At 42.4% G+C, this 19,592-nt stretch overlaps 1 protein-coding gene across 1 annotated transcript; it reads right to left on the reverse strand.

Moving 5' to 3' along the window:
• Positions 1–2,028: 2,028 nt before the first annotated feature.
• On the reverse strand, positions 2,029–12,887 carry LOC130253517 (acyl-CoA (8-3)-desaturase-like). Its single transcript, XM_056492146.1, has 12 exons — positions 12,669–12,887; positions 10,028–10,138; positions 9,508–9,705; positions 8,412–8,513; positions 8,127–8,255; positions 6,933–6,990; positions 6,489–6,565; positions 5,953–6,050; positions 5,563–5,659; positions 4,823–4,902; positions 4,589–4,714; positions 2,029–4,273 (listed from the first exon to the last, which is right to left on the reverse strand). Exons 1-12 carry the CDS (start codon positions 12,885–12,887, stop codon positions 4,222–4,224), a joined length of 1,347 nt encoding a protein of 448 aa, XP_056348121.1. The 3' UTR covers positions 2,029–4,221.
• Positions 12,888–19,592: the final 6,705 nt, after the last annotated feature.

Genomic DNA, 19,592 nt, shown 5'->3' on the forward strand with positions numbered 1-19,592 from the left:
TGGTGTGCACAGTTCTGCTCCCAAAAGTGGAATTATGAGTCAGAGTGAAAATGAAGGTCACGCAGATCATTGTGCACAGCAGTTCTTGCAGGGAATATGGGCTTAATTTGCATAATTAGCTGGTTCTTGCTCAATAATCTCTGCACAGGGCTGGATTCTGGATAGTTCTGCTGGATTTTTTCAACTGTTATATGCTATTAAAACCCCCAAAAGGCAAGGGATAGTGCTTTAAAAAATTGCCTTTGTTTTTATTTCATGGATAAATTTAATCTGAATCTCTTCTAACCCATCACAGATTGAAATAACAGCTTCAGTGGGTACCTTTGTGTCAACACCTTCAATCAATAAACTGGATCAATTGGCATAAAAATACAGCATGGTGGCTGAGCATGTTTTTTTTTAGAATGGAAAAAACCTCTCACAAAATCAAAATCTCAAATATAGACATATTTACCCTTCTAAGCATAACCACCCTGCAGATAAAATACACACAGATGGGGTAAATAAGACTTGAGTGGTAAATATTTGTAAGGATGGAACTGTAGGGAAAGTTCTAGACCATTTCCAGAACCTAAACCATCCCTAAAAGGTGTATTTTCACATCTATTTTTATATATTCATTTTTATATATTTATTTTTATGTGTTTTCAGGTGTTACTTCCAAGAGGGAATGTAGATCTTTTAGGGAAAAATTATATTTTTTTCTGACTAGATTGAATTTAGTGACCAGATAAAACAATAAAGATTATTTAACTTGATTTTTCCACATCTATCACCAGGAATAAGAGGATATAAGGAAGATATATTTATATTTTTCTGAGAAAATAGAAAAATACCCTTTGGAGGCCAAGAGTTTAAGTGAGGAACATCCCCACAGCTCACCAGTTAAAAAGACTTGAAGCAGAGTGAAATAATTAATATTTTGATGCAAACATGCCACAATCCATGGAGGAAAAGAGGAAATTTCCTGGGGGACAAGTTGAACTGAAGGGCCACAGCCTAAGATGAAACTTCAGGTATCACATTGCTCTTTTAAGTTTTATCAAAAAGGATGCAGAATTGCTTCTCCCAGCTCCATTTTTGAGAGAAAACAGCCATAAATATCCTCTGGAAAGCACAGTCCTGCCTTTAGGAGTGTGATCCAAGCATGGTGGCAGCCAGGAAAACCAAACACACCCCACCCCGGGGTGGGTGATAAGAGGAAAATTGCTCAGACAGAGGCAGCTCTGTACTTGCAGGGGAGCACAGCTCAGCACTCCAAGGGCTTTGGAGTAATAGCAGCACACACCTTCTGTGGGCAGCACCCGAGGAAAAAGCATTTTAGGTGGTAAACTGGAATAAAGCCTCCTGTTTTTTTGGACTTCGTTGTAAATACAACCTCTGTTTCTGGCTGGCTCTCTCTTTAGGGACACACAAACTGCAATGTCCTTCAAGTCAGGTTACAAGTTGCCCTCCAAACAATCATTGAAGAATTTTTAGGTAATAAAACTGAAGGAAATCTTTTGCAGGGGTGGCTGGTAAGAGGAATCAGTGCATAAGTGAATAATTTTACATTCAGGAAAGAAGTGCTAGGCTGAGGAGCTGCCACACAGAGCAGGACAACAGCAGAAAAGGGATGTGTTCTACCCATTTCTAAATCCTCTTCATTAGATTCCAGCCACAGCATCTTATCCAATTGCATCCCTAAATCTGGGACCTGAGGGAGAACAAAATACACAAAAGAGCTTTTGCTCTACCTGGATAAGGGAAACCACTTGCAACAGCATCTCAGCACAAACTCCAGCAGCCAGAAGGACTCTGCAAAGCATCTCCCTAACTTCCTTGTCTCTTCCAGGTATTCCAGATGGCAACTATTGTCTTTCAGGGAATACTACACCTGACCCCTTGAAGTTTGTAAACCATGTTACAATTTAACCAAGGTAAACCAGCTCCACTGTTAATAAACTTTATTAAAAAGATAAAGAAATTACTATTGACACAGAGCAGCCTGTTGAGACAAATAGAGACAGAAATGTTTTAATTAAAACCAGATTGGAAAAAGAATCAATAAATAATGGCATTCAAATAAGCAGAATTCTAATTAAACTCTACAAATGATCAGTTTAATTTATGAGACTGACACCACAAAGAACCCTTTTGATTCAGCCTTGTATTGACTTCAGTGGGACACAGGATCAGCACAGCTTTCAAGTCTCACTGGCAAATAGAAGGAGGAATCCTCAATATTTATATCACCTTCAGCAGGACAGCAATCCTAAAATGCCTTTATGTAGTACCATGAAATCCTGCAATCATCTTAAGGCAGTATTATCCCTTAAATAATTATAAAATTTTTCTGCTTTTGCAAATAATTATGGGTATCACCATTATAACCAGTCCTGGATTTGAGAACAAAATTGCTGTGGGGACCAATTAGCAGGGATTTCTAAACTACATTTTAAACACTTTAAAAATTTTTTTAAACAGGGCTCTTTTCAAAAACATATGTCAGCCATTATTATGATATAGCCAGGACAGTGTTATTGGTACTTCCACCTACACACAAAAATTTAAATAAAAAGGATGAATGCAGATGTTCTGGAAAAACAAAAACAAAAACAAAAAGGCAAAAATAAAAAAGTCCAAACTCCTAATGCTTTGTTCGTTAGGCTTGATCCTGTTACCCAGAAGAGGGGTGTTGTTGTCTGTAAATTGCAACACAGTGAACTGCTTTTAAATCTCCCACATATTCCTTCTGTGGATGATTTATCCACTGAACGTTCTGGGTGTGAAGACAGAGGAGAAGAACAATGTGGCCTTTGCTTTTATGGGCAAATTGTATCTTTATTTGCCACTAAAAGCTTCTTGGTTTTGGGTCAGTGAGGTGGGTACAGCACCACATGAGTTCTGCCAGTCCCAAAATGGAATATGTTTGCTCTAAGTGGCATTAGAAAATGTCATTGAATCACAACTGCTTTTCAAAATCAGCAAGATAAATCTCCTTCTAAAACAGCTTCTAAAAATCTCCTTTTAAAACAGGCTTTGACTTCAATCTAAAAACCACGATCAAGAACTTTGTTCATAATTCGCTTGTAAAACTAAGCCACCAAGAGGTAAACTTCTAGATAAAATGTAATATATATATAAGAGCAAGAGTACCCTAAATATCCTTGAAATCTGGACCTACTCCTCAATGCTTTGTCTTCTCAGCCTGATTCAAAGCTGGTCTACAGCAGAAATCCAATCTGAGAGCACAGTCAGCCCTCAGTTAAAACCCAGACATGTATTTACGCCCACAGATACCACATGCCATACAAACTATGTTCCCACTGGCTCCTGCAGGTGTAAGCAGCCCCAGCTGGTCTGCCTGTCCATGCAATCCAGGAACAGAACCTGCAACAACCCCTCATAGTCACAGCAAAGTGACCAGAAGTGATGGAGACATGCCCCAGAAGCCACCTCGTTCTTTGAACATTTATTTGGTCTGTTCTAGAAGATCCCTTAAAAATTCCCCTTGACCTAATGTCTCCTGACGTCTCACACTTTTCCTGCATTTTTTCCACTGATCCACTGAGTCAAGAACACAAAGGAGACCTTAATAGAAAGAGGCTTGTGAGGAAGAAGGCGAGTTTTGTCAGAACTTGTAGGGAGAGGATGAGGGACAATCGTTTTGAACTGACAGAGGGTGGATGTAGATTGGATATTAGGAAGAAATTCTTTATTGTGAGGCACTGGAACAGGTTTCCCAGGGAAGCTGTGGATGTCCCATTCCTAGAACTGTTCAAGGCCAGGCTGGACAGAGCTTGGAGCAACCTGGTCTGGTGGAATATGTCCCTGCCCGTGGCAGGGGGTGGAGAAAGAGGATCTTTAAGGTCCCTTCCAGCCCAAACCATTCCAGGATTCCATGACTCTGAGAAGAATTTCCTTTCAAACATCTTCCATAAGCAAGCAGCTGCACTTCCAATAAAGTTGAACTGATCAAGCTGATTCAAGAGCTACTTCTCCCCAAGTTTAAAAGCCCATCTCTGAATTCTGAGATTGAGAGCAGGAAAAAACAGAGGTTCATGGTTGAGAACAAGGAAAAAAATGTTTCTTGAAGCCACTTTCCCATTTCATTCTTACTGAAATTAACTTTGCCCAGCTCCTGAGTTCCTGTGCCTGGGGACACGCACAGTGCTGGTGTGTCCTGACTCTTGGCAGCAGTTGTGTGGTAAAGGGATTCCCTTGGAAAGTTGCCAGTTTCTATCCATGCAGATATGCTTCCAGCCAGTGCTCCCCAGAATCCTTCAGGGAGCTGCAGGAGCAGAAGGGAAAAAATCACTTAGGAGGAGAAAGAATTCAACTTTGTGGGAGGTCAACTGTAGTTAAAGAAATAAAAGGCAAAAAAAAAGGATTTTAAATTGCATGGACACCTCACAGCAAATCTGACTGCTGGCAGTGAGCTGAGAGGATTTAAAGAAGAGAAAAACAAGCTTTGGAATGTTAAAACTTTAGAAAAGCCTAATAAACTCTAGGTTTGATCTCTCTGTGGACATTGATTTGAAATGGCTGCCCGGGTGTCTCTTACCTGCCATCACAGAGCAAAATCATCTTGTTAATTGATACTTACTGCAAAATATCTACAAAGGCTGTCAACAAAGTTTTGCTTTTGTACTCAATGCCATGCTTGTCACACAGGCTTTTCACCAGGGGAGCCACTTTCCAGTAGTTGTGCCGAGGCATTGTGGGGAACAGGCTGCAGAATGGGATGAGGGAGAGTTATTGCAAGACTTGGCTTTCTCCCTGTTCAAAATATCCCCCTGGCCCAGATTATTCCCATTTTTCCCCCCAGGCTTATACTCACTGGTGCTCAATTTGGAAGTTCAGGTGCCCAGTGAACCAGTCATTGAACACAGACTGGTCCACGTTGCAGGTTGCGTGGAGCTGGGAGGGAAAAAACCCAAAACCCCCAGATGATTTAGATTTTATTTTCATGCAAGTCCAACAACTGAACACCCAGCAATCACTGCACACCCTTATCCATCATAAAAATCAAGACAAAGTCAGGGATTACAGACATCACTGCCCTGAGGAATCTCGACTAGCCAGGCTGAGTTTTTTTATCCTTGATAAAACAGTAAACTGCTGCAAACCCACTGTGTGGGATTATACTGCTGGAGGCCAGAGAGATGCGAGCAAAGCTTTATGTACATATTCATTTTTATCAGGAAATTTTGTCAGATTTATCTGATCTGTAGTAAACCTGCAGCCTGTAGGGGTAAAAATAAGGTATCCCACTTTGCTTCCCTTTAGCTGGCCTAAAAAGGAGTTTGCTTGTTATACCACCAGGACTTTTCCATAATAGGGAGGGAAAGGGGTTGTGAAAAATATGTCAAGGCCTTTCAGAGAAAAGACAGGATTTTTAAAATCCAGATTTCCTGGTTTCCAACTAAAATTTTAAATGTTTTGAATTCCACAGAAATGTTTATTTAATGAATGAAAGGATAAACCTCATTAACAGTAAATCTAAGAGAATAACAATATTGTCTTTGTTCTATAATTAAGACTAGCAGACCCAGTATTCCAGAAGAAGGAGTTTCTTACCTGAGTAGACACCCAGTCTTTGTTCTTGTCATAGTCAATGTTCATTGGGATGTGATTCATCTGGGACACCCAAATAAACCAGGTACTCTCAAGGTACCTGCGCAGACAAATACAAAAACTCTTGCCATATCTCTAAACCCATCTAAATTTAACATTAAAACACTTGTCTAAGTCTCTTCTCAAGTAAAAAAGCACTTTTGGAGTTTAAGAACCACTCAAGTTGTAGCTGCAGATGTCCCTGAGTGGCCACCACCTCCCTGAAGTTAAACTGTTTCTCCTGGACTATTTAATTCTGAGAAAATAATAGTTTTAGTTTTCATTTCTTTCTTTTGAAGCTCAATATTGACTTCAAATATTAATTATGGGGGCTCTGGGTGTGCTCTGAGTTACCTGGACAGCCAGTAGTAGATCATGAAGATTTTAAATCCCATTAAAGGAACGTACATGAGGCAGACTCGGATGTTGAAAGCCACAACCAACATCAGTTCCTGCGAAAAAAAAACAAACAAAAAAACCCCCCAAACAAATCAGGATGAAAATCAGCCTTTGTTGATGAAATGCCTCCACTCCATCCTCTCCCTTTTACTTGAACTGCAGCTTAAAAAATGTTCTGATATTCAAATTTATCAGGAATAAGCTCCATTCTGCACCAAGGTGGGTGTGTCCCTGAAATATTCCCACTTAACCATCAATAACAGACAACTGGCCTGCCATCACACTCTGGGTCTGGGAATTTCCTGGTAACTTTTATTTATCTGCTAAATGGCTAAAAAGCCTCTTCTAAGCAACTTTCTCTTGCTGCAGGAAGCCTAGAATCAGCCTTTTCTATACTTTTTCTCTCTTACCCCCCAGTCACCTGACCAACAGGAGGTGAAGGTGAACACACTGGCATTTTTGGAGTTTTCAGATAGGGAAGCAGTGCTTACCAACCACTTTTTCCTCTTGATTCCAAAGTAGAATATTGACAGCTGGAAGAAGGGAATGAGGGCGAGCGGGGCCAGCACTGAAGGACAAAATGGAAAGAAAAAGACATTTCTAATTTCTCTGCATCATAAAAATGGTTCTTCATTCCAGTGGAAGAAAAATTGCTGTCTTCCTCTCATCTTAACCTCCATGCATCCACATAATCTCTTTCTCTTCTCACCCCTTCTCCATTTCTTCCCCACCCCTTTCTTCCCTCTGTTTGATACACCCTCATCTACATCTCATAAGCCAAACAGAGACTTAAGGGGCAATTCCTCCTCGTGGGGACCTTCTTTAATATGAAGAAAGCTTCCTGGAGCTCTCACATCAATGGGAATATCTTTAAAAACCCTTATTTTGTGGCGGGGGTGGGGGGAGATGCACTCATGGTTTGAGGGGAGACTCACAGGAGAAATACTTGTGCTGGTAATTGTAAGGCATGAACTTCTTCTTCTGCTTTCCAAGCTGAAAAATGAAAATATATTGAAATATTTACAAAAAGTGCAATTAAGTTTATTTCTTCACCTTGTAGTTTTCCACCAATTGCACAAAAAGTTTCTTAACATCACCCCAAACTTTTGCAAATATAATTCTTCAAAAGACAAAATAATAAGGAGCTAAATCAAACTACTTCCAGAGCTCCAGTGTGCACTGGATCAACCCTGAAGTAACAAATAAACAGGATAAACAAAACTCCTGAAATCCACGTTGCCCATCCACAGTGTGCCTAACTCTGATCCTGCTAAAAAGCAGGAAGATGTGAGAATGGATTTCCTACATTTTCACTCCATCAAACCCACCGGAGCACAGCCAGCCTGCTCTGGATGCTCATGCACCCACATAAGGAAGTCTTTCCCAAAATCCCTGGAAAAATCCTTCCCAACTGGAGCTAATAGTTTTCTATCACTAAGCATTTTGTATCTCCCATTGCAGGAATCTTTCTGGGACAGCAGAGCTGGAATGCTCCATGTGCCTTGGCGAGTTTCTTCAGCAGGTAAAAGAGAGAGGGATTATTTTAAGAGGCTGGTGTATCTCACAACGAGGCCATTTCATCACCCCAAGGGTAAAAGGGTTTACAAGGAAAAGAACAGGCAAACGAGCCCTTGTTTATCCTGATGCTATCAGAAGTCACAATGGAAGCAGGGAGGATCTATTCATAGTTTCTCTTTTTATGAAAGCCATAAAATTCAGGATTAGGAAATCATTCACTGTGTTGGTGTTCGGTGCATGGCAGCTCCTGAAGGATTTGGGTGCCGAACAGCTCCAGCAGCCAGGAGGATCCAGAGGGAACATCTGACTCACTGATACTCTCTAATGCAAGTGGGCTGACTCATCCCTGGAGCTGCCTTCAAGGTGCCATTACTTAAACACTGATTTTAAGCCTTTGCTTCTCAGCAGTGGAGATCTCTCAGCATTGCAATAACACGAGACTCTCAGATCTTTGGGAACACTTTGGGAATCATCATAAAATCCTAAAAAAGTCTAGGATGAAAGGGACCTTAAAAATCACTTAATTTCAAGGCACAAACTGGGTTGTTATTACTATATATTAGATACATGTCACACTCTAGCTTTCTGTCATTAAGTCTGCTTTTCCAGACCTCCACGGAGAGGGTCTTTCCCAGGCTGAAGAGCAGAGGGTGCATGTTGAGGTCGGGGTCCTTGCGGAAGCAGTTGGGCTTGGCGTGGTGCTGGTTGTGCAGGTGGTTCCACCAGCTGGCTGGCAGCCCCTGCATGGGGGAAAGGGCAACACTGGCTATTCAAACCAGAGCAACATCAAGGATCACATCTCTGTCTAACGCAATTCCCTCACAGGCGACCTTGCCTGGATTTAGGGACACTCCCATCCATTGCTTAGTCCCGATTAGCCCAGAGAACACTCCCACCTTCAGCACGTTTATCACCACGATCTGCAGGAGATGATTCCACCTGGGCTTCCTGAAGACAGAGCAGTGCCCCAGATCATGCTGGAACCAGCCCATCTGAATCTGGGAGACAAAAGGATCACTGAGGAAAGAGAACTGCTTTATTGCATTAATTTGCCTTGTGAGTCTCTAACTTCATAGCGTGAGTTTCATCCTCCTTATTATGTGCGGAAAAGACACTCACAGGGCTGGGAACTTCCATCCAGGCCACTGTCCACTAAAGCTGCTCAATTCCAGATATTAGTTTAATCTGGAATATAGGGAAAGCAGCAAAGCATCATTGCAATGAACTTCACTGTCACAGAATTCTGTTGCTGCCATCACAAATAATTAATTTCCAAGTAACCAGCTAGGAAGTGGAATGGTTTCCAAGACTGTGGCTTCACTGCATTCCATATTTCCATGGAAACACAAGACTGCTCTTCAAGAGATATCTGCCTTAGCAGATATTAGGCAAATAAAATAGATTAATTAAATAAATTAGCTCATTTGCACCTGCTCCGGGGGATCTGAGCAAACTTAAGCATTCAGTGCTAATAAGAAAATATTGCTTTCCTTCCTCTGCCACACCCTTTAATTTCTCCCATCTAAGTGCCACAAATCCCCATTCCCTCCTTCTCTACATCCACCCTTAAATGGATCCTTTGCTTATATGGCTGAATTTACTAAGCCAGCAGAAAACTATTCATGGTTAGTGGGGACTCATAAAGGACTCAAAAAGTAGCAGAGTCATCTGACAGAAGAAACAGAGAGCCAAAAGTGCAGGTGAGGATGAAATATTCCTTCTATTTGCTGGGGTAAGTGATTAGATCAGCTCATCCCATCTTGTGAAAGAGCCAGTTCCACAAGAACCCCACCATGGTGAGGGAGCAGCCTGTCAGCAAAGTGAGATCTGCTGCAGGCAACAAAAATTGTGACGTAGAACGTGCTCGTCATCTTCAGCCAGATAATGGGATCTAAGGAGAGGCAGTGCCTGGGATGGGAGCATTCCATTAATCCTCCCCACCTGGAAGACGCTGAGGGCGTCTGCAGCATTGAGCACCTGTCAGCAGTTTACCTGAGCAGTGGTGAAGAACAACATGCCAGCCAGGAAAGGCACCAGGGATATGCCAAAGTACCAAAGCACGAGCCAGGATGCAGCCTCCAGCACCAGGAGGTGAAGGAAAATCAGGAAGAAGAAGAAATAATTTGGCCTCAGGAGTCCCATCTTCTCAATGGTGCAGCGCAGCTCACGAAAATCCTCCAAGAGGGATTTCTGTGGGTAAAGTGAATATTAATGCACTATTTACTTTGAAAATGTCATAGAGCAGAGCCAACAGAATTTGCTTTGATTCTGAGACATCCCAGTGGGGAGAACTGAGCAGGATTTGGGGCTCTGGAGCTCATTCCTTGCTCCCAGGAGTGGATTCAGTGATGCTGGGACAGTCAGGTTTCCATGCCTGCCCATCATCACCTCCTGCCCATCCACAGCATCAGGCATGCTCCCTCAAAGGCCATTCCTGCTACCTCTCCTGTTTTCCTTCTCCTCCCATGCTGAGCCCTGAACCATTCCCAGCACTGGAATCTGGGGCACTCACCTTTTTATTAGACTCAAAGCTGGGTTGATCTGGTGCCAGCTCCCCAATCAGCAGAGATTTCAGGTACTTTTTCACCAGGGACTTGTCATTGTGAAATGCCACAAAGGCATCCTGAGGAACACAAAGGGAGGGAGTGAGAGAGGGCATGTGACCAAACACCAGATCTGAGCTTCTCATTCCCCAGGTCTGGATTATAATAAAAAATCCTGCTCCCCTTGTCCATTTTTCTCTCTCCTGTCACTCTTTCCCATCGACTGGAGCTTGGCCCAAGGAAGCTGGAGGAGTTTCAAGAGCCCAGATTTCATAAAAGCCCCTGGGCGAGGCTGGTAATAAACATGAAAGGGTTTGATGAAAAACCCTTTGCAGAGGGAAACCTGTTCTTTATTCTGCTTGTTTCAGCACAGTCTGTCCCTAGAAGGCTCCAGCCAGCAGCCCTGCCCTATGGATGGAACCCAGGAGCAGGGAATGAGGTGTGTCTTTGCCATGCTTGGGATGAGGGTTTGAAATCCTGTCTGTGTAACAATGAGGCCATACAGAATAGATGCTGAAGCCTCATATTCAACAGCACAAATTGGGTGTCTCTTACAGTTCCCTCCAAATTTCCAGACAGGTTGATGTTTTGGGGAAGTGGGAACACTAACGGCACAAAAGTACTGTCCAAAAACCATTTCAAATCCTAGTTTCAAATCAAATGTAAACAATGGAATAAAGGATGAGATTCCAGATAAAACGAAATTCTTCTTTAGCTTGTGTCATCAGTGGATTTTCCAGAAGAAAGGTAAAGAGGCTTTTTTCTTCCAGAAAGAGTGGATAAAACAAATTCCTCATTTTGAACAGTCTGGTTTTGCTGATTTTGGCTCTGAAAATCAGCAGGGATGAGCACAACCCAAACATTCTGCACAGGTCTGGTCAGGATCAAATCCCTGGAAGAGGACAGAGGACTTCTTGGAGCCTCTTGGTTGGAGACAGTCTCTCTCTGAGTACTTTAGTCTAGAAAAAGTCAGAAGAGGGTGACTTTTGAGCTTTTCTACAGACACCAACTGAACCTTTCTCACTGGCAAGTGACATAAATCTGTCCAGACCCAGAGGACTGGGGAAATCTTTCCATCGTGATTTTGTGCCCCTCATCCTCCAGGTCTTTATACATTTTTATATCCCTCCATCTTGCCAGGAATTCTGATTTAATCCATAAGTATCTATGTTGCAGTTTGGAAACAGCAACCAGAATCCTTTCAAGCAGAAACTCCTATCCATGAGATCAGTATCACAGATTCTTATCACTGAAAGCCTCTCAGTCCTGCCTGTTCCTTCTTCTCCCTGGTCTTAAGCCAGGGTTAGCATCTTACTAACTTTAAGATTTACTTTAGAGATTAACCTAAAGAACTATCACCTACAACACAAATAACTCACAACATTTGACATCAATTAAATGTTCTGCAATAGTCTTGCCTTGTATTTTCAAAATAATCCCTACAGAGGAAGAGAATTCTCACTATGTCTACACTATTATGAGCTCTAGAATAGTAAAGAGTTGTTGGGAAATAAATCCTGGATCCAGGTCTTAAGTAAAGTCCTGAAGCAGTAATTTTTTGAGACACCTTCCATGCTTTTCTATGTGGGTTTCTTAGAATATATGAACAAGCAGCCCTTTAAAAGCAAAAAGAATGATTAGGATTAGTAAGGGCAAGACAGAAAATGTTGTTAGGATACAACACAAATCCACATTGAACCCATGATTTTGGCTACTGGTTGAGGTCCTCTCTTCAAGGACTTTCTTCAAGTACGCCTAGAAGTTTGAAAATGCCTTTAAAACCGAGTAAAATCAGATTGTAATTGTTGCAACAATAAAAGCAAGTAAGATCAAAGGTCATTTTTTAAACACATTCACTGCGGTTAAAGCCCCTGGGTGTCTACAAATACAATGATGTAAATTGCAGGTCCTTGCAGGGAGCTGGGATGACATAGCTTGGGGACAAATAATTCCATACATTCTGCATTCCTTGACTGACTCCTTCTGTAAAAGTCCAGTGGCAGAAAGTGCAGGAGATGGCACCAGGATCCCTGGGCTGGCCTATGCTCTGATGGTCAGTGAACTTGGGAGAAACCAAACAAGACTTAAACCTCTCCTTTTTCTTCCTCTGAGATCACCAGGTATATTTCTGCCCCAGTTTCAAGCAGGGTGCAAGAGATGAAATGTGAAAAGTAACTGATCTGATCCATTTTGGGCCCAGAGTCAGAAAGTGCTATCCCATTCCACACGTTGAAACACGAGGAATTAAGACAGAGTAAGCAATTTTCTTCAAGTCATGACAAGAATTAAATCTCCCACATCACAAGTCTATGCCCATGTTTCCAATGCTCAGATTTCTGCCCTATTTGGAAATTCAGCATCTCCTTTCAGCATAGTCTGGGAGATCTGCTTAGAATTTATTATTCCTGCCAACAAGCACCAAATGATTTTAGATAAATCCTCTAGATCAAAGCTTTGCACATGAATCCCTGGAAGACCTGTGTTTGAATATATTTGTAGGACTTTTCCTCACGTCCCAAGGATGTCAAGCACAGTGATGACCACCAGACAGGATTCCCCTCCTTCCCTGCCACTGGAACCACCTTCCTCCACTGCCTTCCCAGCTCTTACCGTGGCATCCTGCCCGGCATAGTGGCTGATAACCCGGCTGCCCCCGGGATGTCTCTTGGAAAACTCGCTGACATCATAAACCTTCCTGTCGATCACCAGCCACTGCTCCCGGCCTTGCCCGCGGCCGTTGCGGATCCCGATCTCTTCCCAGGTGAAGAGCTGTGGGAAGGCTGGAACAGATCCCGTCCCCTTCTCGCTGGGGCCGGTCTGGGGAGCCATCCGTGCGGGACCCGTGTCCGGGCTGAGGCTGGCCCATCCCGGCCTGCCCGTTATACAGCCCCGCTCCAGGCCACTCCCTGCGCTCCCAAGGGCTGGTTGGCTCTCCTCGCCAAGCACACCCTTCCCGAGCTCCCTCCTCTTCCAGACGCTTGGACACACCCAAGGACGAGCCCTGCTCCTTCTTGTCCTTTCTGAACTGCCTTTGCAAGGTCTGACTGCTCCCCTGAACACAAACAGGAAAAAAGACAGAAATTTGGGAAGGCCGAATTTTTGCCTGTTACCTCGAAATGGCCTCATCACCACCCAAAACCTTCAGGTTGTCCTTGGTCTTTGAAATTTTCTGTGTTGACCCCAGCATGCTAAATTCATGTGCCTTTCTTAACTAAATAATTGATTAAAACACCACCAGATCAGAGTACAGAAAGAGCACATTAAGAAAGCATTTTTTATTTCCAGGTAATTTGGCTTCTATATTGATAATATTTTGCATGCAGTTGGTTTCAGAGTTTCCTGTATGTTCTTGAGCCATGCAACCACCTAATTGTTCAAGTAATTAATTCACGAGTCTATAACATTAAAATATTTTGTAGTAATAGCAGTAGTAATACTAGTGATAAAAATAACAATAGCAATAATAATAATAACAATAGCAATAACTGTTAATACCAAGTTTGGCTGTAGATTCAGAAACTTATGCTTAAAGGCAATTTTGACATAATTAATTTTACTTAAACACTACTCCTGCAGAAACCAAGTCTAAGCATCTCTGATATTGTGAAGGTCTGCTGTGCAATAAAGAGGTAAAGAGCTCTCAGCAATAAAATGCAGTGACAAGGCAATGCCAAGGTTCCTATGAACTCACATCAATTTTGCAGAAAAATTTAAGCAATATTAATGAAATAATGCTCTACTTGAGATCTAGCAGTATTTTAATCCCAGTTGTGTTTTTTCAAATCTGAAATTGCAAGCCTTGGGGGCTTTTGAGGAAGTACAAGCAGCAGGCAGGCGTGGTACAGTCTGGGGTGGTACAGATGGGGTATTTCCATCATACTCCTCTGTAATGCAATACTCAGTTAAATCCTGAGTTTCCCCCCTTGCCTCAAACTTTCTGTTTATGTTTCTGAATTTCTTAGGTCTCCAACCCCAGATGTAGCCTGCAGTGGTGCCCAGTCCCTGTCTGAAGCCTGACTACCTGCAGGTCTCAACTATCTCCTCTGACAAAGAGTTTCCCAGACAATTCACACACTGGGATTCCAAGAAAACTGCTTGTTGTGTGAGTTCCCAGTTCTGAGAAGGACTGAAAACACTCAGCTAAAGCTGCAGGCTTCAAGCAGGACAGAAAGATAAAGAAAGATAAAGATAGATAAAAAGGGCCAAACTACTTTCTTGACCAAGGCACATAGCAGAGTGAGGCATTTTCCCTGTCTCCCAAGCACAGAGTGGGCAGTTTTCTGGCTGACAGAACTCCAAATTATGCAACTCTAATTCTTCAAATCATGTAGTATCTTGCAAATTAATCAGTCAAGCCCCAAACTGACATTTAAAAGTGCCTGACATGTGGCAATTGGTGAACCACCCAAAGTAAAAGAGAAATGTGACTGCTGGTATTCATCAGAAGACAGTGATAAAAAAAATGGGAGGAATAATTTTTACCCTGCTGTCACACAGTATTTTGTAACTCTTTATCTTGCTCTAAATAAAAGCTGAGAGTGTCCACGCTAATGATGTGTTCATGTTTTTGTATATGTGCAGAGTCTTACCTAAATCAATGTTCAGGACTTGAGGTGGTGGCAATAAAATATGCAACAGTTTGCGCAATTTCCTGCAGATGTGAGGTTTTGTGCACATGTGAAAATATCAAGTTACTCCATAGCTGGCTGAAAGTACAAAAAACCCTTCCCATGGCCCTATATTCAGAGTTGTACATGTAGCAGCTACTTGAAAAGGAGGAGATAAAAATATGGGGCTTGGTTTCGGTCTACGAGGAGATGCAGGATAAAGAGCCAGGAATCTATTGGAGTGAACAAGTATGGGATGTCTCTGTCTGTACCCACAGTCAGTAGTTGTGACTTTCACTGTTAACACTGTGGGTGCCAGCATCCAGCAAACTGGCAGAATTAAATTTGGGAACTCTAAGATGTTTGTCCTCTCTATTAACAGTGTGTATAAGTATTTATGGTCTGAATTTCTTTAGTGTCAGATCCCATCCAGAGGGGCCTGTAACACCACTGATATTCTGTTAAATTCAAGTCCCTTTCCAATGTGAAAACAGAAGCTGCCTGTCTATATTATCCAGGTCACCAAGCAGATCCAGGGGTGCATGGAAAAGCTCAGACAGTGAAAGGCACAGTCCTGCTCACCCAGAGAAGCTATTGAGAAACCTGTTAAAGTGAATTTACACCACGCTGGGTGTTCTGCAACTCCTGCCCACACAGCTGCCAAAATGTGTGTCCTGCATTCCCGGGAGCTGGAACACGTGCACAGAGCTGCTCCACAGCCCTGCTCCGGTGACTCAGAGGCTCCTTGCACAGGCACTCGACACAGCTTCCCAGTTTTCCAGAAGGACACTACGTGTCTGCTCAGCTGGCAGCTGCTGCCTCAGCCCTTTTATCCTCTGTCACTCAAATGTTTGCAGCTTTCACTTAACCCACTGGAGGTAAATGGTCCAGAAATAAATCTGGTACTGAGATACTCCAGAACATTTGGAAGTGGTTGGTGATCTTAGAGGTTTTTCCAGTGATAATGATCTTGTGATCTTGTTTCTAAGAAAATCTTCTTTTCCAGAGAGGATCTTTAGGTTCTGAGTAATATAGTCTTACTTTTTTACAGGGTTTTCATGGAACCTTTCAAGTGGGAACACCTCCCAGGTGGGGCTCCTGGGCAAAACTGGGTGGAGAATCTCTACTCTACATAGTGTGGAGTTGTTAGGTAGAAGACAGACAGTTGTGGGTTGAACAGGTCTCCAGAGCTAGGTGTCAACAGTGGAGAAAGATGGTAAAATGTGAGCTTGCATGAGCATCTACAAGTACACCTGCACTTCTCTCTGGAAGCAGAGCTGAGTCTCTGCCCTGTCCTGGCTGCTCTGGAGCCATGGAACAGCATCTTTGATCAAAGCAGAGATGATCTGAAATGTCTCTAATCAGGAGGCAGGTACCACCTAATTTACATAACATAACTCTGCTTTGAGCATTTGTCCTCAAGGTACTCTGGAGTGGAGCTCACAGGATACTGAGCCCTTTGTGGAGGGCTCAGGAATGCTCTGCACCCATCCACAGTCAGTACACACATTCCTGTGCACAGGAATTCTTCCTGGATTTCACCTCCTTCAAGACTCCCTCTTCTGTGACTATGATGTGCCTCTTCCCAAACATAGCCAGAAAATAGAAAGGATTAAAATTATTATATCTCCAGCACAAAATTAATGGGGAATCCATAATTCAGGAAAAGGCTGCATTCAGAAAGATCTTTGTAATCTTTTCAAGCGACAAAATCTTTTGCAGTAGCAGAATTTTGTTTTGGAAAGGAAAAAATATTCCAGTAATTTACTGCTTTTGATAAAAACATTAAAAGGCACCATGTCAGTCAGTCAGAGAAAAGGATCAGGTTTTCCTTTTTTCAGTATATTCTGGGTTAATGAAACACCACCCTGCACCTCAGCTGGAGCTACTTATCAGGAATACCATGTCCCCTGAAAAGAAAAGAGAAACCTAAAGCAAAACCAAGGCTGGTTTTCTTTTTTTAATAGAGTCAAGTTTGCAATGAAGACCCGGCCTTGAGGGGTTTTGTTTGCTCAGATATTTAATATTTTTGTTAATTTTGTTTCATTCCTTAGTCCAGATATACACTTTAAATTAACACAGGGTTTTCTTCTCTGTGAAGACAATCTTCTCTGCAAAAGAGAAAAAAACCCCAAACCTGTGGAAAGCTGCTCTTTCCCTCCCAGCCTGTGGTTACAATGTATGAGAAAATAATAAAACCCCAGGATGTTAATTAGAATGAGGGCTAAAATCAGGTTCTATATTAAGCCCTATGAAACTTCTCGTCTAAATCTCCCCATAGAATAGTAAATTGCATGAAAATACATATGATTTTTTTTCTTTTTTTTTTTTTTTTTTGCAATTCCTATGAAATAAACCTTTGTACCCCTTCAGCTTCATGAAAGTCAGAATCCCAGGGGCTCCCCTGTGGCTTTAAGGTCTAAACTGAGCTCATCTAAAGTTATAAATTCTGTAATTCTCCTCTTCCAAGTGCTCTATATTGCTACAAAGAATTAGACCCAGCATGATCCAAGACAAAATTGTAAAATGCCTGCAACAAACCCATTTTGTTTTCTAAGTCTTGCATATTTGGGGTTGGTTTTTTATCAGACCAGGCAGAATTTTTATTGCATTTTCTGTGCCCAGTGCAGGGCGCCCACCTGAAATTTGGCATCCACAGAAGAAAAACTCCACAAAGGGTGCCCCTGCTCGAAAGTTTGTTTTAATACGTGGTGTGTGCAATCTTAATTAGAAACAAAGTGGCCTAAGCCAGGATTAAACACCCACGGTGGTTCCACGGGCACACAGAGCACTTTCCTCCGTGTCTGGCCTTCCCACGGGCCTTGGGCCGCCTTCCAGCCCCGGCAGCCAACGTGGCACTGACAATGTTTGGCCATAATTCCTTCCCTGGCCTTCACCATCCGCCTCTGTCCTTCCTCAGCCACGTGTTTTGGGGGATATTCTTAGGGCAATGTAAACACCTGGCCTCAGAGATGATCCTTAAACTCCGACATCCCTCCCTGCCCCCAAGGGCACCACTCAAACTTCTCATATTTTGCTGCTGCTTCTGCAAAATTTAATTTTTTTTTTTTGATGCTTTAGCAATTGCTAAATTGTTGAAGTTGCTACAAGTAGCAACTCCTACTTGTAGTTCCATGACCTTTTCACGATTCTTTCTATTCCCAATCTGCTTCACAAGTTGTCCCTGAGTTTGTTCTGCCCTCTTTGCTAGGGATCTAAGTCCCATAATTTTATACTCGCTCCTTTATTTTGGTAACTTTGGGGTATTTGCTGAAGACAGAAATACCTGTGGCTTTCTAGTCTCACATGTTTCTGATCTTTTTTTTGGATGAGGGGAGAAGAGGGAACAAAACAAAGAAAATGTCAAAACCTGAGCTCATTGCAGCATCTCCATTCACCTTTCATTTTCCTTGGGCAACACCCAGCATTTCTTACCTCACCTTGTTTCTTTTTCCTAACCGACTGGGAGATGATCCTGGAAAGGAATTCAGGCTCACTTGTTAGAACATTGGCATCCCTTCTTGCCAGAAGAAGTTATCATTCTATCTTGGTCTGCAACTAAATGATGGGTAGGGGCTCATGTGAAAAGGTCTATTATGCAGAAGGTGACCTCATTAGGATAATACTGCCCACAGGCCTGCCCTGATCTCTTCCTGAGTCAAAGCAAACATTATACAAGGAATTGTCATCTATAAAACTGAGTTATTCTTGAATTTTTATATTACCCCTAGAGGACAATCTAGCACTGCTCCTGCTAATTAGGCTAATTAACCTTGGTACTAAGAATTTGCACTTACACTATATCTTGAACTGGTATTGATTCACACTTCAGCTGCTGAATATTTCTTTATTACTGACAGATTGAAGTATTCTCTGCTCTAAAACTTTTTTATAAAACATTTTATGATCAAGTCACTGCCTCTTCTTTTATTTGGCTCAGGGAACGCTGACAATTCTATGCTCTCACAAAAAAATCACCAAACAATCAAGAGCCTAAATGATGAGCTGCAAAAATCAAAAATCAATCTTGTGAGCAAAGCCAAGGGAGATTACTATGGATCAGTCAGACCTTTGGAAATTTTGCCTAAGGGGCACCATCATAACCAGCATTTCACACAAGCTGTCATGGGTGCACCATTTCTTGTTGCTGTCTCAAAACTATTCTTGGTGGAAATTCCCCCCCACTTCCTGAACATTTAATACCAGTCCCTGCAGGAGATGCAAATCCCAGAGACACCTTTTCCAGTGTAATCTTCTTCCTTTCCCATCCATGAGCAGTGTTGCATTACTGCACTTGTCCTCTACATCTGACCTGTTAGGAAATCTCTTTATATTCCTTATAAAAGAATCTTGGGAAGCAGAAAATCCTCCCATTTAGGAGAGACTCAGCTGCATTCATCATCCATCCTGTGGGGATCTACAATCAGCTTGATTTCCCCTACTTTTCTAAAGGTGGGGAGAATTCCATAAAGAACACCATTCCCCTCTTCAGGAATTTGGGATAATGGATGCAAACACATCTACAAGTTGGGCAAGGACTGCAAATCCACACTAGTACCAAGTCCAAATAAGTGGGTATGGGGAAGGGAAAAACTACAGCATTTTCCTCTTTCAGCTGCCCTATCACCTTTAACTGCATGAACATCACTCTGACATTTTTATAATTCCAGTTGCTTCACTGCTAAAGATGTTCCTCCCTGTTTTGGAAAAAGTGACTTATTCCAGGTTGGAACCATCTCTTTGTCCAATGATATTCCACTTAACTGGATAATCAAAGCCTTATGAACCTCTGACATCTTCAGGAAAAATATCCTCTTCTCCCTGCCATGGCCAGGGACACTTTCCACTATCCCAGGTTGCTCCAAGCCCAGTACAACCTGGCCTTGGACACTTCCAGGGATCCAGGGATAGCCACAGCTTCTCTGGG

Source organism: Oenanthe melanoleuca, chromosome 5, assembly GCF_029582105.1.
Source record: "Oenanthe melanoleuca isolate GR-GAL-2019-014 chromosome 5, OMel1.0, whole genome shotgun sequence".
In the NCBI taxonomy this organism is placed as follows: domain Eukaryota; kingdom Metazoa; phylum Chordata; class Aves; order Passeriformes; family Muscicapidae; genus Oenanthe; species Oenanthe melanoleuca.

What these genes read in the sequence shown, in the direction of transcription:
- LOC130253517 (XM_056492146.1), bottom strand. Translation starts at nt 12,887, where the DNA reads ATGGCTCCCCAGACCGGCCCCAGCGAGAAGGGGACGGGATCTGTTCCA. An exon ending in ATGCCGGGCAGGATGCCACG is followed by an intron (nt 10,139 to 12,668) that starts GTAAGAGCTGGG and finishes TGTGTTCCTCAG; the next exon opens with GATGCCTTTGTGGCATTTCA. An exon ending in AACTTCCAAATTGAGCACCA is followed by an intron (nt 4,715 to 4,822) that starts GTGAGTATAAGC and finishes CCCATTCTGCAG; the next exon opens with CCTGTTCCCCACAATGCCTC.